The 24,056-nt window shown below is 44.9% G+C and overlaps 1 protein-coding gene across 2 annotated transcripts in view; it reads right to left on the bottom strand.

Moving 5' to 3' along the window:
• The window catches only part of CLRN1 (clarin 1), a 38,909-nt gene that overhangs the window by 3,296 nt on the left and 11,557 nt on the right, over positions 1-24,056 (bottom strand). Inside the window, exons 2-4 of one of the 2 annotated variants that reach the window (XM_027092836.1) lie at positions 11,669-11,848; positions 10,555-10,579; positions 9,504-9,517 (exon numbers count right to left, since the gene is read on the bottom strand). In XM_027092836.1, the coding sequence (XP_026948637.1) occupies positions 9,504-9,517; positions 10,555-10,579; positions 11,669-11,848 (219 nt within the window). The remainder of the gene's footprint in view (positions 1-9,503; positions 9,518-10,554; positions 10,580-11,668; positions 11,849-24,056) is intronic. The other variant, XM_027092837.1, reaches the window with a different exon arrangement.

The following is a 24,056-nucleotide window of genomic DNA, read 5'->3' as shown; positions in this document are numbered from 1 at the left end:
TGAGGTCAACTGGGTCATTTCAGAGTCATAGCATGGAAACCCAGCCTGAGTCTCTGCCAACCCCTCAGTGACGCTAGGACATGCGGAGGGAAATGACTCAGTGTGAATTTAGGATATTTTTGCCTCTCTCTGTCCCTGGCTCTAAATGAAATGTGGGACCACCAATACCTATTTATGGATTATGGACCAAAAGATACCCAAGAAGGGGCTTCCCTGGTGGCGCAGTGGTTGAGAGTCCGCCTGCCGATGCAGGGGACACGGGTTCGTGCCCCGGTCCGGGAAGATCCCACATGCCGCGGAGTGGCTGGGCCCGTGAGCCATGGCCACTGAGCCTGTGCGTCCAGAGCCTGTGCTCTGCAGCGGGAGAGGCCACAACAGTGAGAGGCCCGCGTACCGCAAAAAAAAAAAAAAAAGATACCCAGAAAGAGTTTCTGTTTGTGGCCTGGCCGCTGGGGACATGAAGAGAGGTGTGTAAGGGATGTGAGTGGTGGTGGGAACAGGGCTCAGCACGTTTTCCGGTCTGGCCCTTCGCTTCCAGCAAGTGGGCTCCTGCTATGGGTCCCACATTTAGAGGGTCCTGCTCTCTCTCCTGTTGACACCCCTCCCCATGGGGTGAGAAATGCTTGATGTCAGTGGGATGGGGCCATCTGGAGTCCCTGACCCCGTGCCAGATGGTACCCCTGGGACCCAGGAATTTCCTCCACAAACAGCCCTGAGCACACTTCCTGGGCTGGCACGAGCATCTTCCCTGGGTCCATTTACACAGGGGTGGATTTTGTGGCTTCTGCTGTAGGCCTGAGGGTGGCCAAGGAACAGCTGTTTGGGGGGCACGGTCAGAGCTCGGATACGCGGTGGAGTGTCCACACACTTATGCTCGAGGCCCTTTACGGCGTGGATGGAACCAGCCACGGGAAGAGAGACGAATAGACAGGGCTCGGCCCTCCTCTCATCACCACATCAGCTGCAGAATTCCCAGGCCTCAAGAAGTCTACATCTGAATCTGGCCTCCAGGTCCAGGTCCTAGAGAGACGTGTGTCAAGGGGGAAGGATAAACATGTTTCACTGAATAGTCTATTAGCTTATAACTTTTAAACGATGAGACACGTGGTATGTGGGCTTTCATTCGTGCTCTTGCCCAAGGGTTAGGAGGATCAAGCCTGCATGCTTCCTCCCAGTTACCCATGTCCCCCAAGAGCCCAAACTCAGCTGGGGCCATTTGGACAGATTTCCCCCTTGTCTGTCTATCTGACCAACACTGCTGCAGCTCATAAGAAAGGTTAAAGTTTACACCAAATTTAGGGAAACCTGACAAGCCTTGCTCAAGCTAGAATTTGGAATATAACCAGGCATACGAGGTTTTGCTGCCGGGTGTCTTACTCAAAGACGAGCCATTTTCCTTTCATGTGTTTGATTTCCCCACCATCTGGCTGGTACCGTAGTGTTTTTTGTTTTTTTTTTTTCCCTTCTCCTTTTAATGACTTTGATTACTGAGTTAATTTCTGACTGAATAGGAGAGCTGAGTTATAGGGCTGTCACACCATGAATTATCAATTAACAAACATGTGTCATGTACTAGACACTACACACTCAGGGCTCTCCTCTGGCAGCTGAGACTACAGAATCGGTCACCTCTCCCCTCCAGTCCCTTACAATATAGGGAATGAAGCTCACAGCCAACAAGAAAGCTGCTTCTTTATCCCTCGGTGACCCCTGAGAGTGACTATACTTTATGGGTGCAGAGATCCTGCCAGGGTCCATGGGAGTCTAGGGTACCATGGGTTTCAGTAGACATGTGTTCTCAAAGGTGAAAAACACCTCTGAAACTTTCTCCTATTATCACTAAGATTGCATCTGGGAAATAGTAAATTAGAATTTCTATTCCATTTAAAGTAATGGCCAAGATTTCCAGAAAGCTAACATGTCATCTTTAAACTCTCTTAGAGCTGATGAGTGGAAGCAAGATTTGCCCCTCCCAAATATACCACTTCAACAGATTGATTATTTTGAATTAAAGTTACTTAAGAAACAACTAGTGCAAGAAGGACACTCTGACCTTCCTCTGTCTCCCTGAAATCAGGAAATAAATTTCCCATATGAAGCGTACCCTCCCTGCACCTGGAGGGTAGAAGGCATCCTTAACACTAGAGATAGGGAATTCAGGGCTGAGATGGCTGTATAAACAAACCTTGCTACTTCTTCACTAATTTACTACCCCAAGCCCAAACTACTTTGGTCAGTTTTTCACAAATTTATTGTTTCTTTGTCTGAAAGGTATAAACGCGGCCTGCTTGGGTCAGTTCTTTGAGTCTCTTATTTTATGAGCTCCTGTACGTATGAAATGAAATTTGTTCTTCTCCTGTTAACCTGTCTTATGTCAATTTAATTACGAGGCAGCCAAAGAACCTGGAAGGGAAGAGTGAAAACTTTTTCTCCCCTACAATGACAACTGTTAGAGGCATTCCATTTCCTCCACAGAATGATAAGTTGAAGATTTCCTTCTTTAAGGAGTCTTGAGAGACGATACATGGGGTTGAAAAGGCCACTTCAGGTGTAAGTGCTAATTTTCTGTGAAATTATGTAATCTCACTAGAAAGTCAGTTATCATTGGTGAGATCTCCAGCAATGATTTCTTCCCCAAATGGAAGCTGCTGCAGTTCCAAACTGCTTTATAGACCAATGGCTACCATCTAGACTAGTAAAGCAAGCTAATATCTAAGAGTAGATTTTGAGGTCATAATGAAGAGCAATTTGGTCATGTATTTCCAAAGAGCAGGTGAGGAGGAAGTTATTACACCAGCTGGGTTCAGCTTTTCCCCTTCTTCTGTGATATAATGTCTTCTGTAATGGAGAGTTGAAGAGCCCATATCTAACTTAAGTTTTACAGATGTCATGTTAGTGAGAAGAGTGATTCAGGCAAAGATCTTTTTCTCATTTGAACTGATTTTCAGAAAAGGAGATTGTCATGTGTTACTAGAAAATATGTAGAGCTGCTTCTGTTTTATTCATTTACCAACAAATACTTATTGGATGCTGACTGAACTATTCTGGGCACTGGGGATACAGCACTGAATGAAGCAGACAAAAATCCCTATCTTCATGGAGCTCTCAGTGGTAGAGAGAGTGGAGAGAGAGGCTATAACAACATAAGTAATTCCATTCTGTAGTTTATCAGAGTGTGATGTGTACTAAGGAGAATAAAATAAAGCAGGGAAGAGGGATGGCCTGGGGAAGATGACACTTTAGTGCCTCTTGAAGAAGTCGGGGGTGAGAAGGTAGATATTGGAGGGGAAGAGCATTTCAAGCTGAGGGAACAGAGAGTGCAAAGGGAACCAGGGGATTTGAGCAGAGAGAAGAAGAGAACCAGGCGGAGGGGAGTAAGAGGTGAGGTATGTGTGCGGGTTTCTAGGGTGGGCACAGCAAGTGCTACTTTGGTGGTTGTAGCAAGGACTTGGGTTGTGACTCTAAATGAAACACAGGGGAGACACTTGTGCGTGTTCTGAACAGGACAGGAGTCTCTTTGCAGTTGTGACAGGACAAGATTGAGCGTCTCCTTGCACCAGATCATGCACGGCCGGGCCCCGTGCAAAGTGAGTTCAACAGTCCTTCTGTCGCGTCCTTGCCGTGAATGACCTGAATGCAATCCCGTCACTACGGTTCTGCCCCTTCAGATGCTGCCCTGTATCTCAAAACAAAATTCCTTGTCCGTTGACCATCACGGGCTGGCTAATATTACTTCTCTTCCTTCTGTGGCCTCCTTCCAAAGTTTATGCTGAGAAACTAGTCTTTTTGTTGCTGACGTTTCCTACGACCAATCCTATCCTTCCTCAGGCTCTGTGGCTTTAATGCCCAGGTGTCCCTGGATCTTTCTCAGACTCTGAACAACAGCTCCTCCATAAGGACTGAAGTGGAACTAAGTTGCAGATGGTTTTTCACCAACAGTTGCAGAATAATATGCCCTAGACTTATTACAGAGGCCAGGGTGTGATTAATACTGAAACTGATGTATGACGTGAAGCACCCTTCTATCCCTGTGCTGCTCTTTATTTTCCTGTCTTCTTGTCTTACGTATGACTGAGCTTATGTATGTTCCATGCCATGGCTGTAATTGTCGTAATTAATTATGTCCACATTAGGAGTATCCCCTTTTTAAAGAAAGGCCGTTGTTTTCTTTGTTTGCCTTGCTTGATGTAACTCAAACATGATGCTACATGTAAGACAAGGCATAATAAATACGCTTTGCAATAAGTCCACATTTCGGTGGTTTCCATCGCCTCTAAAAGGCCTGAACCGATACATTTCATAGCATCCTCAGGGAATATTCCCTGAACTGTCTAGGATGTCCCACTAAGGATCCATGGCAAGTCTTCCACGTAACCTGCTCTCTTACATGCATATGTGGGGTAGACTCTCTATCATCAATTGGGAACCTTCTCGAATGGAATGTGTAAAAGGCATATATCAGTGCTCCAGCGTGAAACTATGGGTCTAGCTGCTGCTATACTCAGCTCCTCCTATTTGGGCACCTGCTCTTTCTCCACCTCCTTAATTTGAGGGCCTCTCTCTCTCCTACTGTGTTATAAACCTTGAGGAAAGTGTTTTTCTCCCTGTTTTCCCCATTCTGCCTTCCCCTGCCACCCTTCCCTCCCTCTCATTGACTCTCTCAGGTGGCCTCCCTTTCCCATACTTCATTGTTGATCTGTACTCTTTTTTTTTTTTAACTTTTAATTGGAGTAGAGTTGATTTACAATGTCGTGTTAGTGTCTGGTGTACAGCAAAATGATTCAGTTATTTATATATATATGTATGTATGTATGTATATATATTCTTTTTCATATTCTTTTCCATTATGGTTTATTACAGGATACTGACTATGGTTCCCTGTGCTCTACAGTAGGCCTTGCTGTTTATCTGTTTGTTTGTTTGTTTGTTTTTGTGGTACGCGGGCCTCTCAATCTTGCAGCCTCTCCCGTTGCGGAGCACAGGCTCCGGACGCACAGGCTCAGCGGCCACGGCTCACGGGCCCAGCTGCTCTGCGGCATGTGGGATCTTCCCGGACCGGGGCACAAACCTGCGTCCCCTGCATCGGCAGGCGGACTCTCAACCACTGCCCCACCAGGGAAGCCCTGTTTATCTGTTTTATATCTAGTTGTCAGTATCTGCTAATCCCAGACTCCTAATTTATCCCTTCCCCACCCCCTTCCCCCTTTGGTAACCATAAATTTGTTTTCTATTGTTGGCCTGTACTCTTGAAACATCCCCCTCTTGTAGCCTCTGGGACACCACGTCTCCTGATTTTCCTTCATCCTCTCCAGACACACCTAGTCAGTGTCCTTTGCTGCCTCCTTCTCCTCTTTCTTCTCAACCCCAAAATTAACTGATGGTGTTATTCAGGGATTGGTCCTAGGCCAATTTTTCTCTATCTACATTCTCTTCCTAGATGATCTCACCCATGTTCATTGCTTTGAGTGATATCTATATCCTGACAACTCTTAAATTTATGTTTTTTGTCTAGACCTCTTCTCTGAGCTCCAGACTCATATATCTGACTGTCTACTTGAAATGTCCTCTTGAACATCTCATAGGATCTCAAACTGGACATGCCCTAAATGGAACACTTGATTTCTAACGCTAAGCTCCTCTCCCCACTTCTTTTTTGCCCTAAACTCTAAGCCTGTTCCTCCCCTGTCTTATTCAGCTGTGTTAATGCCCCCACTGTCTACTAATTGCTTAAGCTACCTACAAAACATTTTGGATCTACTTTCAAAATGCTCTTAGAATACATTCATCTCTCTCCATCTCCAATGCAACAGCCTAGTCTTTCACCAGACATTTCTTAAAAGGGAAATCAGTTGGACTTCCCTGGTGGTGCAGTGGTTAAGAATCCGCCTGCCAATGCAGGGGACACGGGTTCGAGCCCTGGTCCAGGAAGATCCCACATGCCAGGGAGCAACGAAGCCCATGTGCCATAACTACTGAGCTTGCGCTCTAGAGCCCGAGAGCCACAACTACTGAGCCCACGTGCCACAACTATCGAAACCCACGCACCTAGAGCCCGTGCTCCACAACAAGAGAAGCCACAGCAATGAGAAGCGCGTGCACCACAACGAAGAGTAGACCCAGTTCGCCGCAACTAGAGAAAGCCCACGCGCAGTAATGAAGACCCAATGCAGCCATAAATAAATAAATTTATAAAAAATTAAAAGGTAAATCAGCTATCAGACAGCTTCTTAAGGACTTTCAGAAGTGTCTCATTGCAATTAGAATCCATTCTGAAAGACTTGCCGTGGCTTTTGAGGTCTGACATTAACTGATGTCAACTGATCCAATTTTTTTTTTTTTGGCCATTTTCCCCTCACTGCCTGTTCTCTAGCCACATGGGCCTTCTTTCAGTGCCTACAACAAGCTGGCCTCTTTCCCTAGCATCCTCATGTGTGTTTTTTCCTCTCCTTGGGAAGTTCTCTGAGGATCCTTAGCTCTTTTGTATCTTTAGAACTCAGCTACCTGGAGTAGCCTTTGCCGACCGCCATATCAAGACCCGATCTTCCCTTCCGTTCATTCTCTATCATGACAGCCTGTTCATCACCATTATTGTGATCTTTAATTCCCTGTGTAAACTTCTGTTGACTCTCCCACTAGATTTTAGCCTCCACGAAGGCAGGACTGTGTGCCTGATGGGTTGTGGTAACACCAGTACCTCTCATAATGGCTGCTACGTGGTGGCACTCAGTCAGCGTTTGTTGAATAAATGAAATGAGTGCACCTGTATCAGTGGTTCTTGACACTGGTCACACATTAGAATTATTACCTATGAAACCTTAAAAAAAAAGAAAAAAGACCAGTGCCCAGGCTCCACCCCCAGAGACTCCAATTTGTGATGTGGGACCAGCATCAGTATTTTTGGAACTTACTTCTGGTGATTCTAATGCGTGGTCCGGGAAGAGAATCACTGTCCAAAATGAACCATGGGAGATCCTTAAGATATTACTAAAATCCTAACTCAGGGAAAGACTTCTCAGGCCTGGGTTATGATTGACAAGATGAGAAAGAGCAAATTAACTGACTTGGGTGGGTTTCATGGAACAATGATAGTGGGAAGAAAAGTTACATGAAGAAGGCTGAGGAATGTGAACCAGACTGAAGGCCGTGAGAAGTGGAAGAGGCACTTTTCTGGTCCAGGAGGGCCACAGGATATTGGGCTGCAAGGACAAGCAGGCTGTGGTGACAAACCGTTGCTGACCTCATCCAGAAGTTGGCGCCCTTTTTCCTTTTCTCCCCCTGAGGTCTGGCTTGCAGTGCATCAGGGAACTCAAGGAGATGCCCACAGCATTGTTACTCTAGGCAGCATGCAAGGTCCCAGACAAGCCGGAAGAGCTCCTTTCCCTTCTCTTCCCCCCCAAGGAGGATGCCAAGCCTGGGGGTCCCATCCAGCAGGGAGGTAGACAGCTGAAGAAAGAGCCCTGGTGTGACATCAGCACAAGGAAAGGTGGCATCTTGGGGAACCCAGGGCTGAGTAGGAGGAGAAGAAGAAAAGGGAGGAAGGAGTTTTTCTCTGCTGGCTATGAGGGAGGCCGCCGGGGTAGAGAAACGGGGGAGGAAGCTCAGCAGAAGACAGCTGCCCCAGGGGAAGGAGGTCTCTAGTGAAGTGTGACTCCCACGGGCATTAAGGGACACCCCCCCCCCAATACAGGCTCTGGCCTCTGAGTGTGTGATTCATTGCCTCACATTCCGAGTGTTTGTGATAAGGGCCGTGAAATCCCCACCTTTCCACGAGTGGGGTTTAAAGCTGGAGTCTCTGTGAATATTACAACTTTCGATAAACTTTTCCAAGCCTCCAGGGGCTTATGGGGACTATATGTAGATCAAAGGGAATGAAGTAGTTAGTCTATGATTGAAGAGTGACCTGTTACCTCTAGAGGTCACAAACTGTCAGTCCATCTGACCTTCAAACATGTTTCATTGTCAGGCACAGTTTTTTAAAAATTGTTGAAAATTCTGGTTTTTAAAAATAAGAATTCTTATTTTAAAAATAAGAAAGTTAGGGCTTCCCTGGTGGCGCAGTGGTTGAGAGTCCGCCTGCCGATGCCGGGGACACGGGTTCGTGCCCCGGTCCGGGAAGATCCCACATGTCGCGGAGCGGCTGGGCCCGTGAGCCATGGCCGCTGAGCCTGCGCGTCCGGAGCCTGTGCTCCGCAACGGGAGAGGCCACAACAGTGAGAGGCCCGCGTACCGCAAAAAAAAAAAAAAAAAAAAAAAGAATTTTTAAAAGAAACAGATAATCTAGAAACACTAGGCCTTTATCCTCTGTGAGACGCAGATCTGGAGCTGGCTCCTTCTTTCCTTTCTCCCTCTCTCTTCCTTCCCTCGTCCACAGACCTTTATTGAGCACCTGCTTTTGCAACAAGTTCAAGGATAAATACAGTACAGTGTGAGCCCAGGGCCTGTGTTCCCGCATATATTTCTGTGCTCAGGTTTTCTCTGCACTAGACTTGGCCAAAAGCCGAGATAAGATCTGGGACTTGGACTAAAGTCTGCATTCTCTGAGTCATCCTGCTTTTCAAATACCGTTAGTTTGGTCGTCCGTTAGAACGGTCAAATAATTTGTCTTCCAAATGGGCTGTTCTCAGTTTCATCCAGAAGCCAGAGTGTGAGATGGCTGTGCCACTTAATAAGCGGTGGTGTCTTGGCATCAAACCAGCTCTTCTTTTCTGTGCTTTGTGATGCTGGGTGCAGACTCCCCCCACTCTGGTTCTGCCTTGTCACCTGCCCCAGTCCTACCAACAGGGAGGATACCAGGGCAGGGGAGGAAGGTCTGGCTGGCCTTGCCATGAGGTAGCACTTCTCTGGGCCTCAGCTGAGGAGTTCCCAAGCCCTTTCCACATTGCCAGAGCTGCCTGCTGCTGTCACATGACAGTGCCACCTCCTCAGAGGTCTGAGACCCAGTGCCCCGCGGCCTCTCCTTAAGCCTCTGGGTTCTGGTAACACTAAACGCTTCCCTGGGTTCCCTAGCCCTAGGGCTGGCCACTGCTTTGTGACATGGCCATCTCTGAGTTACCTCAGCGTCTCCTTGTTTTTCAGTCCTCCAACGTCTATTTAATCAACTCCCTATAGCCCTGGTTCTCAAACCTGAACTTGCATCAGAATTACCTGGAGGGCTTGGTGAAACAGATGGCTGGGCCCTACTCGAGAGTTTCTGATTCAGGCGGTCTGGGGTGAAGCTGGAGAATTTGCTTTTCTATCAAGATCCCAGGTGATGCAGGTGCTGCTGGTCTGGGGACTCCCCTTGAAGAACCACTCCTGAACATTATATTCCCTCTGTTAAAATAGTGTGTATCCTGTTGTCTAGTTGGTCCCTGGTTGCTTCAAGGGCCTTCACTGAAACGGCACACCACCCAGATCCTCCAGTTTGGTTTGCTGTCGTGGGTGGGGTGAAGTAATCCCAATACCCACTTCTAACCTGACCTTCCCTTGAGGTTGAACCGCTACCTCTGTCTGTCTGTGTGCACCCTGTATTTGCGTTCTAGCTCCTCTGCCCTGATTGCAAAGCTCTTGGCCTTCCTTTACATTATTCTGTTCCATCTCTTTGGATCTTGTCCCACCGCCTCTGCAGGTCTACTCTGCTAATTCCATCCCATTCGCATTCTGTGCTGTTTAAGTGACCGGCTTAACATCTCCTTCTGGGCTTGCTTTCGCAAGTCAGTGAATACGTATTGAATCGTTTACTGTGTGCAGAGGCCCATGCTGGATACTTTCCCTAGCGATCCAAAGATGAGAAGGACTTAGACACTGCCGTCATAGGGTAATCATTTCTGCACAATTGAAACTGTATTATTTGCTTGTGAAAAATATGGAGAAAATATTAGCAGAACCTCCGCTAGAGAGAGAACTATTTTGGTTGGGTAAATAATTTGAATAGCAAGATGTAGATGGTGGAAGACCCCAAGAGGTTGAGACAGGCTGAGACCTGGGCCCCTTTGTCTCCTCGAGCGAAAGAATACAAAGAAACTACAAGGGACTAAAAATCACTGCACGCATGTGCACGTGGGGCAAATTATGAACAATAAGATACAAAAAGGTCAGAGCGCAGCTGCCACTTCTGAGTTGCGGGGAACAAAAGCGGGGTACTGCGCAGGATCCCTTCACACAGCACCACCGAGGGGGTGAGCAGACCACCTGTCACCCCTCCAGCCTGACCCACCGATCTGCTCCCACCCTCACCCCATTTAAGGAACCGGCTCCCCCCACCTCAGCGAGCAAGCTAGGGCACCTGTTACTTGGTGTTACTCCCTTGTGCTTCAGCACGAGTCCCAGTAAAGCCTTGCCTGAATTCCGCATTTTACCAATTTCTATTGATTAAGGAGCCCAAGAACCCAGGTTGAGTAACAAAGCGCTCAAGTGATCATGAATAGAGGCTCATATACTGCTTTCTAAGACAAGGGAGCACCCGTTAAATACAAGGCTTTGTTTGATAGAGAGGGAGCTCTGAGAGTTTGTGGCTGGAGTTGAATTGTGCAGGGAGAAGGGAGTGGTGTCAAGAGAGGGAAGGGGCCTGGTGGCCTGGGGGCTGGCAGCCAAAGGGCAGCTGCAGAGAAGCAGAGAGTCTGATAGGGATCTTCAATACACTGTTTGCTGGTGTGAGTTATATTCTCTCTCATCTCTCCATGAAATCACTAATACAATGACTTGCTTCCTGGGGCTATGACAAAGCATAGCCCCAGGAAGTCTTGTTTGCAAGTTTGGAGTGGGGTGAAATCAGAGACCTCCCACTGAAGGATGGTGCATGTGAGCTATGTAGACACTTTCGACTTTCTCATCTCTTTCTCTTTCTTGTAAATATATCCTAAGCACCCTGTGGCACTGACTGGGTTTTATATTGTTTCCCATCAGCCCTAGTTACTGAGTAGGACGTGTTTATTAATGAACTAATTTTGGGGTTTAGAGTTTTCTCCTTGCCCAGATACACCTACTTAGGCTACACAAAGACCCTATAGGCCTGAATATGGCAACTCATGTGTGGGTGGAACACTGGCTCTTTACTCTTTTTTCATGGCTTTTATTTATTCTTCTGATTAGGAATAAATAAATGTACATTACTGAATGTTTGGAAATAGTAAAAAGTATGAGAAAAAATGAAAATCACCCATAATTTTACTGCTCAGAGATAACTACTACCAACAGAATACATTCTCTATCTCTCTCTCTCTATGTGTGCGTGTGTGTGTATATATATATATATATATATATATATATATATATATATGTGTGTGTGTGTGTGTGTATTTATGTATATCTATATGGAGGCTATATATATGGAGAGTCTATATACAATATATGTATATATTCTCTATATTTATTATAAAATCAAATTAGGTTCATGTTTATAAAATCTTATATACGGCTTTTTTCACTTAACTTTTTGATACAAGCACTTGTCCTTTTGATTTCATCTTCTTCAAAAATATAGTTCAATGCCATCTAGTCAAATAGATCACAGAATGAATTTATTGAATTCCCTATTGTTGGATAAGTATAGTTATCTCCACTCTTTGCTCTCATAGATAGTGCCACCGTGGACATCCACGTGTATGTACTGTCACTTTACATTTGGGTAGCTCTGTCTTTTGCACATTGAAAAGCGCATTTATCTTCAGAGATAGAATTCTGTACTCACCGGAAATGAAGCTCAAGAGATACAACCCCAGTGGACCATGCAGGGTTTCAAAGGGCTTGCCGAAAGCATTGTACATGAAGAAGGCCGTCCCCACCAGGGTTAAAACGATGAGGATCGTGGAGAAAAGAATGACATTGACGTGGATACTCACTGGGATGGCTTTGAGCAAATCTGGGAAAACTGAAGATAAAACAAAGATTAGAGGAAATTTCATCAGCGGTCATCTGCAAGTGTAATTTTAAAAAATTAAATCCTTTTTTTTTAACTTCAAAAATCACTAAAATCCTTCAGAGGAATACATTCTCACTTACTAATTTACAAGGGATTTACAAAAAGGTTTAAACATGGGATTATTTTATAGAACTCACCAGTAAAAACTAGCAAAGGGGAAGATTTGAGGGAATTTTTTTTTTTTTTGCCCTTGCTCATATGTAATTACTTAAATAAACAAGTGCTGGCTTTATAATCAAAATCTATACATTTTGATGACCAAACTTTTAATGACATTTCTCATTAGTCTTTAAAAAAAAAAGGTCTATCTTAACTTGTAATGACATTTTCAGAACTGGGGGAGTTCAAACGTCAGGAGGTTTCTATATTTCCTTTGATACAAAAACAAAAATTGTTTCCTGTCCACACCAAGATTAAAGAATGGGGTATTTTCAGTCAACTTCAATATTTTGATGTAGCACAAGCTGTGGGAAAATAATTTCTGGTGATACAAGAAATATTTTCCATTTAGAAAACATGCCAAATCTATTTCTAGATTTTGCGTTCAGGGCAAGTTTTTCTTGTTTGCAGAAGAGATGAAATACTTTATAAATGTAGGATTTCTCTTATCTGGTGAGTCGTCAGCATGCTTAGCGTCAGTGAATCTGGAAAAACCAAACTGGAGAAGTTTAGTTTAGTCCATTTTAGTTTCCCAGACTTTATTTATTGAGCACCTACTGTGTGCCAGACATTGTTCTAGGCGCTGGAAATAGAGCCATAAAATAAGATAGACAAGGTCCCTGTTGTCTCATGGAGTATATATAACCTAATGGGAGTTGATAGACAAATAACAGGTAAACAAATGAATGTGATAGTTGATTGCCAAAGAAGGCCACCATCAATTCCTTTCCTCCTTTTACAAACATGTCACTTCTGCTTTAAGAGGTAGAAGTTATTCCTCAGTCCCCTTGAACCTGGGCTGGCTTATGACTGCTCTGACCATTTGAATATGGCAGCAGAAATACATTGTGCCACTTTCAGGCCTGGCTTATAAGAGGACCAACCATTTCCACTTCTTTTCTCTTGGAGACTTGAGCTGCCATGCAGGAAGTCCAGTTCTCTGCTGGAAAAGGAGGCCACCCAGAGGAGCACCGGGTCACCAGACAAGGGAGGGAAGAACCTTAGACATCCAGCCCAGAAAAGCCTCCAGAGGACTCCAACCCCAGCTGCTGTTTAAGGACCACAGGGAAAGTCCCAATCAAGAGCTGCCCAGCTGAACTGGTAAATTTCTGTTTCAAGCCCCTGAGTTTTGAGCGGCTGTTACCCACTGATAACAAGACACTTTCAGATTGTGATAATGCTGTGGAGAAAGAAAACAGGGTGATGGGGTTTTGAGTGACTGGATGAGTGGATGGGGGTGGTCAGGAAGGTGACACCTGAGCTGACACCTGAATGTTGAGAAGGAAGTGCCTGTATAAAGGTCTGGGGCAGAGCGTTTCAGGGAAGGGGAACGCAGCTGAGGCAGCGGTGTGCCGGTGTGGGCCGCGGTTCCTGGTGAATGAGGTGGAGGAAGAAGTGGGTTTCTGTAGGCTGGGATCAGATTCTCGGTTCCTGCTAGATCCTGGTCTGTTGACCGTGGTGGCGGGGGTGGGGGGGGTGGTCTGCCTTTAGGCTGAATTCATTTGGAAGCCACTAGAGGTTTTTTTTTTTAACATCTTTATTGGAGTATAATTGCTTTACAATGTTGTGTTAGTTTCTGCTTTATAAGGAAGTGAATCAGTCATACATACACATATGTTCCCGTATCTCTTATTTCCCACTAGAGGGTTTTAAGTAGGAGAGTGACCTAATCTACTTCAGGATGTGAAAAGATCGCTCTGCCTGCTGAGTAATGAGTACACAAGGGAGGGGGAAGGGGGAGGGGGAGGGGATGGAGAGGGGGGAGGGGGGGGGGGGGGGGGGGAGGGGGGGGGGGAGGTCAGGGGGGGAAGGGGGGATACGGGGGGGGGGTGTGGGGAGGTGGCAGGTATTTACAGTGATAAGAGATGGAGGCCTGGCCTAAGGTGTAGCAGTAGAAGTGGTGAGAGCTTGTCAGATGTGGAGATGGAAGATAGAACTTGTTGAAAGAAAGAAATCGAGGATAACTCCTACTAGAGTAACTGAATAAATGGTGATGCTATTGAGACAGATAAGTAGAAGGAGCAGGTTTGGCCAGGGGAGGGGGAAGTGATGCAAGAGTTCTGTTTTAGATATTTTAAGTTTGAGCTGTGTTTCGGATATCCAAGTAGAGACGACAAGTAGGATTTGTCTGCAGGTCCAGGGAGAGGGTGGAGGTGTTTAAGGAGGTGAAACTAGGGTGAGGAAAGCAAGGTACCTAGAGCAAATAGGGAAACTTAAGGAGACAGTCACGCTCTGGGGCCAAGCCTGCCCTTGCACAAGCCCAAGAGTAAATGTCTCCTTAACTTTTATGACCTAGGTGCCTCTGTGGCCTCACCCTGGTTCTGGAGCTCGTATTTAAAGCCAAGGGAATGGCTATCACCTGTGGAGAAGCTGTAGCTAGAGGAGAGAAGGGCCCAGGAGAGAAAGAGAGCTTGTGAGTTAGGAGCAAATCCATGGATTGGACAGCAGGAAGCCAAGGGAAGAAAATGTTTCAAGGAGGAAGTGGTCGGCTGTGCAAATACATGTCCTAAGGCCACAACGCTGTGCTCCTGACCACGTGTCAGAAAGCAACCAGGTGAAGGAGTTGCAACCCGGTTGAAGGGTTCAGAACAAACCCTTCACCACTGCTAGATATAACTAACTACCTACTGACGTGCATAAAACATGCTTAGCGCTATCAGCTAGGGAACATCCTCTCCACGAGTACCGACAAGGTCATTTGTTTGTGCCCTGCCGGTCATTTGACTACTGAGGTTTACTTGCGCTATATTTCTTTTACCTTCCCATAAGAGAAATGCACACTAAATCTATGAGATACCATTTTCCGCAAATCATATTTACAAAGATTAAAACGTTTAGTGATATCCTGTGTGAGCTAAGGTGTAGGGAAATGGAGATCCTTGTGCACTTTTCTTGGGAGTGTAAATTGGTACAGCTTCCTTTGGGGCAGTTGGGCGCTACCTATAAAGAATTAAAATGCACATATCCTTTAGCTCAGCAATTTTACTTCCAGGAGTTTATCCTATGGATATTTTGCATATAAATCCAATAAAATATTACAAGGGTATTCATGGCAGCATTTTTTTGGTAAAAACAGAAGGTTGGAAATAACTTACGTGTCTATCAGTATGGCATCCATACAGTAGAATTAAGTCAATGATTTCAAACAATGAAGCAAATCTTTAAGAACAGGTATGGAATTATCATCAAAATGCGATGTTAGATGAAAAAAACACATCAGACAAAGAAAAATGCCTCCTTCTGTCATTTGGGTAAAAGCCAAAGGAGAATGTATATAATAACAAGTAATTATTTAGGTACTTAACTTATCTGATTTAATTCTCTCAGCAATGCCATGAGATAGGTACTATTATTAGTTCTATTTACCAGAGGAAAAAACTGGGGCTCAGAGGCGATGTGCCCAAGATTTTTACTTAGTAAGTGGCAGAGTACAGACTTGAACTCATGTCCGCACTCTTATCTACCAGGCTACAGCCTGGGGACAGGCATGCTTGTCTAGGTAGAGACTATTTCTAGAGGATTACACATGAAACTGGTAACCTGCTTCTGGGGGAGGAGACTGAGGGATATTTCATTATGTACCTTTTAGTACAGTTTGGAAAAAAACTTTTTACCACTCTGCAAGCATTATCTATTCAATAAATACATGAATACTTTAAAAAAACAAAAGGATAAATGAAGACAAAAAATTCCCACGACTGTTCTAGATTGAAAGACACTTAGGAGAGGTACTAACCAAATGCAACGTGTAGGTATTATTTGGGATCTGAACAAAACTTTATGAAAGACATTTTGAGATAACCAAGGAAAATTGAACATGGACTGAGTTTTAGATGATATTACATAACTATTATTGATTTTGTTGGTTATGTTAAAGGTGTTGTGATTGTGTTTTGAAAAGTCCTTATCAATTAGAAATCAGATGGATGGATAGATGGATAGATGGATGGATGGATAGATGGATGGATGGATAAATATAAAACAAGAAAATGCCTCTGCTTTGTTTGGAAGAGGGCGCAGAGGCACACGGGGTGTGGAAGCTCACAGGGGCTGAGCCTCGGCTGTCAGTGATTCTACTGGTCCACGCTACCCTGTGCTCTGGGGGCGCAGAGCGAAGCAGCTGGTCTATGATCACCAGCCCTCCAGAGATTCCAACTGCTGAGACAGCTCAATCAATCCAACCTGTTATTCTTACACTTGGGTAGCTGTTGACTTGGTTTTGAATAGCAGTTATCAAAAACCTTGCTTCCGGGCTTCCCTGGTGGCGCAGTGGTTGAGAGTCCGCCTGCCGATGCAGGGGACGCGGGTTCGTGCCCCGGTCCAGGAGGATCCCACATGCCGCGGAGCGGCCGGGCCCGTGAGCCATGGCCGCTGAGCCTGCGCGTCTGGAGCCTGTGCTCTGCAACGGGAGAGGCCACAGCAGTGAGAGGCCCGCGTACCACAAAAAAAAAAAAAAAAAAAAAAAACCTTGCTTCCTTCCATCTCCCCACTTGTAGAAAATGTAGCCACCTCTGTGTGTGATGGGGCAGCTAGGTGAAGCCCCTCTGAAAATTGAGGTTTGTTACCGAATTGAAACAAAGGCAGAAGAAACTGCACTGATTTGCCTCCTGGAAAGAAAAGCCAGAAGCTAAAATAAATTTCATGTGGAGCATATTAATTCTTATGAAGTCTCTTAAAATTCCTACTCTTGTGACAAAGTCACCCAGGAGTGCACTAATCCCTGCATGTTATGCTTACATTTTATCAGGTTTCTTTGTTTGATGAAAATTCCCTGAGTCTGTAATGACCAATCAGAACTCTGATAACAACCCTCCATTTTCCAGCCAACACTAATATGAGTTTTCCTTTGCAGAAGATGAGAGCAGACCATTCAAATAAATATTGGGAGGTGTCACTTTAATGATATTGGATATTGTGTATCTAGGAGGTAGATTTGTCCGGTCCTTTCCATTCTTTGAGGTGTAGGATTACAACACAGGAAAAGGATTTGAACATTTTGATCTGTGGAGGGACTGTCATTAATCCAGCGTTGCTTCTGGCCTTGAGAAATTACTTGATTAGCTGTTGACAAGGGAAAGGGAGTTATTTATGAAAACGGGCAGCCGATGCCACGTTAGCAGCACAGTCTTGGTCTGTGGGTTCAGCGTTACTCTCTCTCTCTTTCATTCCCTTATCACTGATTTCCTCCATTCTGTCTATGAGTCCGTGTGTCTAGGTCTCCTCATCCTTCAACCACCACAAACCCCTAACTACCCTTCTTTTCTCTTCATTATTTCATTACCAGACTTCCTCAAAGAGAAATATGTGAGTAATAATAATACGAATAAAAATAACAGCCACTAATTATATGGCATTTGCTATGTACCATGTGCTTTAGGTATATTGCATAAATCAACACACTTAATTCATACAACAATATAAGGAAAGTACTATTTTATCCTCAGTGTATAGGTTAAAAAAAAAGTGCAGAGAAGTTGAGTAATTTGTGTAAAGTCACACAGTGGCATTGCTGCCTTGGCTTTTACTTTCTCCCCCTATTGTTAAGACCAAAGTAAAATTAACACAGTAAAAAGAATTCTCTTTTTAGCGTACAGTTCTGTGAGTTTTGACAAATGCTTACGATCATGTGACCACCACCACAATCAAGTTATGGAACTATTCCACATTTCCCAAAGCTTCCTGTTCCCCCTTTGTAGTCAACCTGTCCTCCACCCCCAGCTCCTATATGTGTGACTTTATAAGAGACTGCCAAGTATTTTCCACAGTGGCTGTACCATTTCACCTTCCCCCCTGCAATGTATGAGGGTCCCAGGTGTTCTGCATTCTTACTGGCACTTGTCAGGTTTTTAAAAATTGTAGTCATTTAATAGAAGTGTACTTTATCTTGTAGCTTTAATTTGCATTTGCCAAATGACTAATGATGTTGAGCATCCTTTTGTGAGTTTACTTGCCTTCCATATATCTTTTTTGTTGAAGTGTCTATTCACATCTTCTGTGCATTTTTTTTTTTTTTCGGTACGCAGGCCTCTCACTGTTGTGGCCTCTCCCGTTGCGGAGCACAGTCTCCGGACGCGCAGGCTCAGCGGCCATGGCTCACGGGCCCAGCCGCTCCGCGGCATGTGGGATCCCCCCGGACCGGGGCACGAACCCGCGTCCCCTGCATCGGCAGGCGGACTCTCAACCACTGCGCCACCAGGGAAGCCCTTCTGTGCATTTTTTATTGAATTGTTTATTACTATTATTATTGAGTTTTGAGAATTGTTTATGCATGCTGGATACAAGCCCTTTATCAGATAAGTAATTCACAAATATTTTCTCTGAGTTTGTGACTTGTCTTTTCATTCTCTTATCAGTATCTTTTGAAGAGCAGTCCTTATTTTTATGAATTCCAATTTATGAGTTTTTTCTTTTATGTGTCACGTTTAGAGGTCAAATCTAAGAAGTCTTTCCCTAATGCAAGGTCACAAATAATTTCCTGTATGTTTTTCTTCTAGACATTTTTTGGCTTTAGGTTTACCTTTTAAGTCTGTGATCCATTTTGAGTTATTTTTTGTACATGGCCAAGGTTAAATTTTTTTTTGCATATGAATATCCAGTTGTTTCAGTACTTAAAAGCCCATAGACTTAACATATGACCCAGCAATCCCACTCCTAGATATTTGCCTAATAGCATTAAAAACATATGTCTACACACAAATCTGTATGTAAATGTTTACAGTGGCTTTATTCATATTTGCTAAAAACTGAAACACATCTTAAATATTCATCAACTGGTGAATGGACAAACAAGCTGTGACCTGTCCATAAAACAAAATACTACTTAGTAATACAAAGGAACGGACGGTTGGTGCATACAGCAGGTTGGGTGTACTGAAATGCATTATGCTAACTGAAAGTAAGTGAATTCAAAAGGCTGCGTATGATTCCATATATGTGACGTTCTAGAAAAAGCAAAATGATAAGGACAGAAAACAGATCAGTGGTTGCCCAGGGTTGGAGGGTAGGGAAGGATATTGACCGCAAAGAGGCACAAGGGATATTTGGGGGGTAACGGAAGTGTTCTATATCTCGATTGTGGTGGTATTTACATGCCTCTATGCATCAGTCAAAATTCATAGACCTGTACACCTAAAAAGGGTGAGGTGTATTGTATGTAGTTTTACCTCTATAAGCCTTACTGAAAACAAAAAAAAGCAGGAGGAACAAGGTCTAGAATGAGCAGGGTCCTCCAGACGTGAGTGATAGCCTCAGCAAAGGTGACCGTGTGGCATGGAGGAAGGAAGAGCTTAGTGAGAGAGAAAAAAAGGATTACTGGGCCAAGAGTCAGGCGCCCAGGTTCTGGTCCACTATGGGACCCTGAGCAGGTTAATTGGTCTCTCTTCTCTCTGTAAAATGAGAGTGTTCAATGGGCAGCCAATGACCAGGCATTTGAAATTTTTCTTTTTTTTTTGGCGGTACGCGGGCCTCTCACTGCTGTGGCCTCTCCCGTTGTGGAGCACAGGCTCCGGACGCGCAGACTCAGCGGCCATGGCTCACGGGCCCAGCCGCTCCGCGGCATGTGGGATCTTCCCGGACCGGGGCACGAACCCGCATCGCCTGCATCGGCAGGCGGACTCTCAACCACTGCGCCACCAGGGAAGCCCCAGTCATTTGAAATTTGACAAAGGAAGTTCATGTTTCAGCTTCTTTTCGAACTCTCTGAACTCCCTAAATCTTGATTTCCTTATCTGAAAAATAAGACTAATCCCACCTTTCTCTCACGTCTGTGAGGATTCAGTGACATCAGCGTATGGAGAACCTAGCGCATGGTAGGTGTTTAGTAGAGGTCTGCTGTGGTGCGCCCCTAAGGCCAATTCCACCACAGTCCACCCTTCCCACTTCCTCAAAGACACTGCTGAGGAATTCTCTCCTCTCTCTGCCACAGCATCAGTTTTCCCCGTCTGTTGGATCAGTTCCATCATCACACAAGCATGCTATCATTTTCTCATCTTAAAACAAAAAATCTCACTTAAGTCCTTCTCCAGCTATTACCCTCTTTCTCAGTTTCCCTTACAGCAAACGCTGTCAGGGAGTTGCCTACACTCTCAGCATCTCATTCCTCTGTCCACTTTCTCTCTTGAACCCATTGCACTAATGCTACATTTCCCAGGGCACCAAAGAGCTTCAAGCTGCCAAACCCAATGGTCCGTCTTTCTCCTCATCTCACCTAGTCTACGTTTGACACAGTGGCTCATTCCCTCCTCCTGGAAACGCTTTCTTCCCCCTGGCTTGCAGAAACTGCACTCTCCTGGGTTTGCTACCTCCCTGGCTACCATCTTGAACTACTTCGTTGGTTCACCTCATCTCCTGAGCCACCCAGGGGACAACTCAGTTCCTTGACCACTTCGTCCTCTTCCCGTACTCCCCTGGTGCTCTATGCAGTATCCTGGCTTTAACTGGAAGTACTCTCAAGCAGATGTTTCCAGCCCAGACTTCTCCCTGAATTCCACCCTTGCATGTCGTCCAATTACCTATTGAACATCTTGACTGGGATATTGAATAGGCATCTCAATGTGTCCCAAACTGAACTCATAATCTCCTCTTCTCACCCTTGCTTCCTTTAGCAAAAGCCTTCAGTTGCTGGCAGTCCGATTCTTCCTTGGCCTCACCCTTGATTCTTCTCTAACTCTCACATTTCATCAGGAAAACCTCCCGGCACCATCTTCAGAGCCTGACCACATCTCCCTGTCTTCACTGCTCCACCTGGTCTAAGCCACCACCATCTCTCACTTGGAGGACTGCAAGGGCTTCCTAACTGGTCTCCCTGTTTCCACCCCTCCATCCTGCAATCTGCTCTCAACCCAGTAGCCAGTGGAATCTTTTAAAAGTGAATTGGGTTATTTCAGTCCCCTGCTCAAACCCTTCTAGAAAATTCTAATCTCACCCAGAGAATAAGCCAAGTCAGTACAATGGCCTACTAGGCAGTACATGATTGGACTTCTTGTCAGACCTCTGCCTTCATCTGCTACCTGCTTCCTTGCTTGGTGTGCTCCAGCCACTAGTCTCCTTACTGTACTTCAAACGAGCCAAGAAGACTGCTACCTCAGGGCCTTTGCACATACTGTTCCCTCAGCCTGTATTATTTCCCTAGATAACTCATGGCTTGCTCCTTTACCTCCGTGTATTTACTTAGATGCCACTTTCTTGGGGAGGCCTTCTTTTTTTAAAGTTGCAACCCCCTGCCCAGTCACCCCCCCACCCCCGAATTCCCAGCACCTTGTGTTGTTTTTATTTTTCTCCATAGCAAATATCACCGTTTGATAAGTGGCATATTTTTACTTATTTGTTTCTTTGTTTCCCCTGTAACATGAGGACAGGTGCATTGGTCTGGTTTATCCACTGCTGTATTCTTAGTACCTAAAAATGCTGGCAAAACAGTATTTCTCAGCCTTTTGTTTTCACTGTTGCTCCTTACCCGAGGAGTCTTTGTAGACATTCCTCCTAATCACCCTCCACTCATGAAATTTTAATACCACAGATATATTGTATATTGGTTTCTGTATTGTATTGTATATGTACTTTATACACATATAATACGTACTTTCTAAGGAGTAAGGGATATTTTCTTGCCCCCAAGAATCAATTTTCACCTTCTTAGGGGGTCCTGCTGCTGTGGAGAATGCATAATGTAGCTTCTGGACACAGATATGTTGGATGGATATGTTTTCCTTGGAGTAGGATGCAGGGACGGAGTCTGGTTAGCAGATTTGGGGTTTCTTGGTGGAAACCAGTGATTCTGATGGAAAGGAGTTAGTGCCACATCGGTGAGGAGGGAAGGAAGGAGAGGAGAGGACCATACAGATAGCGACCTCAGGGCCAAAGGAGAAGAAGAAGGGGGTTGGCAGTTTTAAGTGTGTTGGGAGTTTCTGGTTGAGAACCAGAATTTGTCCTTTGAGTCAGGCAGTCACTGGTGACCTTGATATAAGCTGTTTCTGGGGTTGGTGGTAATAGAAGCTGAATTGAGTTTTTGGAGAGAATCTGGGACAATGCGGAAATAAAATAGAATAGTTTGCCAAAGGGATGATAGGAGTCAGTGTGGGTTTTTGTTTTTGTTTTTTTTCCTTTTAAGAAGTTGAAAGACCTGGCTGGCAACTGGAGTGGAATTTCAAATCTCTTTATTAAAAGAAAAATTTTAATCCGACATACTTGGGAGATTGTCAACATGTTGGATGGAAACTGATGGCTGTTTAATAATAAGGTTTAAAGTTTGGGATTTGTGAAAGAATCCATCTCAGACTTGAACATGACACAGCTCTTTTTTGTTAGCAGGGCAGGAGGATGGGGGAAGATGGACTTGTTCTCTCCATATTTCTGTTAGTTTGAGCAAAGGTCCAACTGTTTATGGAGGGATCTTATAATTGAACAACATTATAACAGTGAAATGGAAATTAAGATACAAATTTCACTCACAGTCTCACCAACATAAAAAGCAAAGCTTTTCCTTTATTTTTGTTCCTTTCAAACCTTTAGTCCATCTTAATATTTATTTCGTATATTACTATAATCATAATGAAGTTTTAAGGCCACATTCTGTTCTTTTTATTCAGAATATAAGCATTTCCCATGTCATACAGATTGTCTTCATAACTACCATTTAGATAACAACATGAATTTTCCATCAAACTGATGCAGTATTGTCCATTAGGTAGCCTTCCATTATCTCGGTATTATAGCTAATGCTTCCATGAACGTTATCAAGCACATACCTTTTTCTCTCTTATTATGAGGGTGGGTGGTGAGCAGGAATAACCTTTCTGGATGAATTCCCAGGAAAAGAATTACTTGGGCCAGCATGCTTTCTAAGAGAACGCTATCTAGATATGTAAAGGTCGAGGGAACCTAAAGATGTTGAGTTACAGTCTGTAACATACATGTTAAACTCCTGGTTCAAAGCTCAATTTCCCCTCTGTGAAGTCTGGAAAGTGGAGATTTCTGACAAGATATCGAGTCAGAAACAGAGCTAGAAGAAACTAGTCATTGGACTGACTCTACCAATAGAATAGAAGGCAGCCACGTCACAGGAGGGAGAGGAGAGAAAGGGAACCCATATCACATAGCTTGCTCAGCACAGAGGAAGGCTGTGGTACCCTCATGACTACAGTCTACTATTACGAAACAGAGCTGAGTAAGTCACAGGTTAATGACCGGGAGTAAAAACGCAGTCACAGGGATGCTTTCTTTAGGAAGTTTACTCTCCTGCTGTCATTTGGCCGGGGTGGGGGGAGGCTCTATTCCTTGGGCTGTATGTCTTGCCTCTGGACTCCCACTCTCCTTGAGCCTCTGATCTGTGGCACCCCCATTTCTGCAAAGCCTTTTCCAGTCTTTCCCTCTTCTGTCCCTCATCAGATATTCCAAACCTCCCCCCGCTTTTAAGCAACTGTCACATCCCCACTCCATTTCCCTTAGTCTTGTCTGCCTGGCCTACAAAAGGCTCGAAAATATCTAGCGAACCGAACTGTTCCATTTCACAGAGAAAACAGAGGCTATCAGAGGAATTACCTCAACTTTTCAGTACCCCAGGGCCACCCTTCTTTTTGGTCCAGGCCAACCTTACCTCCATTCTTTTTTTTTTTTTTTTTTTTTTTTTGTGGTATGTGGGCCTCTCACTGCTGTGGCCTCTCCCGTTGCGGAGCACAGGCTCCAGACGCGCAGGCTCAGCGGCCATGGCTCACGGGCCCAGCCGCTCCACAGCATGTGGGATCTTCCCGGACCGGGGCACAAACCCGTGTCCCCTGCGTCGGCAGGCGGACTCTCAACCACTGCGCCACCAGGGAAGCCCCCTCCATTCTTAATGAAAAAATTTTTTCTACTGTCCAAGGCTTGGCGTCCTCCCTGTGCTCTCAGCTCTCAGACCCTTTTTTGCTTCACAGGGTCCTTCCTAAATCCATTAATTATCTACGTGTCCTATCTGTCTTCAGCTTTTTCCTCCCTCCTGGTCTGTCCCTTCAGCATAGAAGCA

Source organism: Aethalodelphis obliquidens, unplaced genomic scaffold, assembly GCF_003676395.1.
Source record: "Aethalodelphis obliquidens isolate GAN/ISIS:26980383/991018 unplaced genomic scaffold, ASM367639v1 scaffold81, whole genome shotgun sequence".
Lineage (NCBI taxonomy): Eukaryota > Metazoa > Chordata > Mammalia > Artiodactyla > Delphinidae > Aethalodelphis > Aethalodelphis obliquidens.
This window is presented reverse-complemented; position numbering and strand designations above follow the sequence as displayed.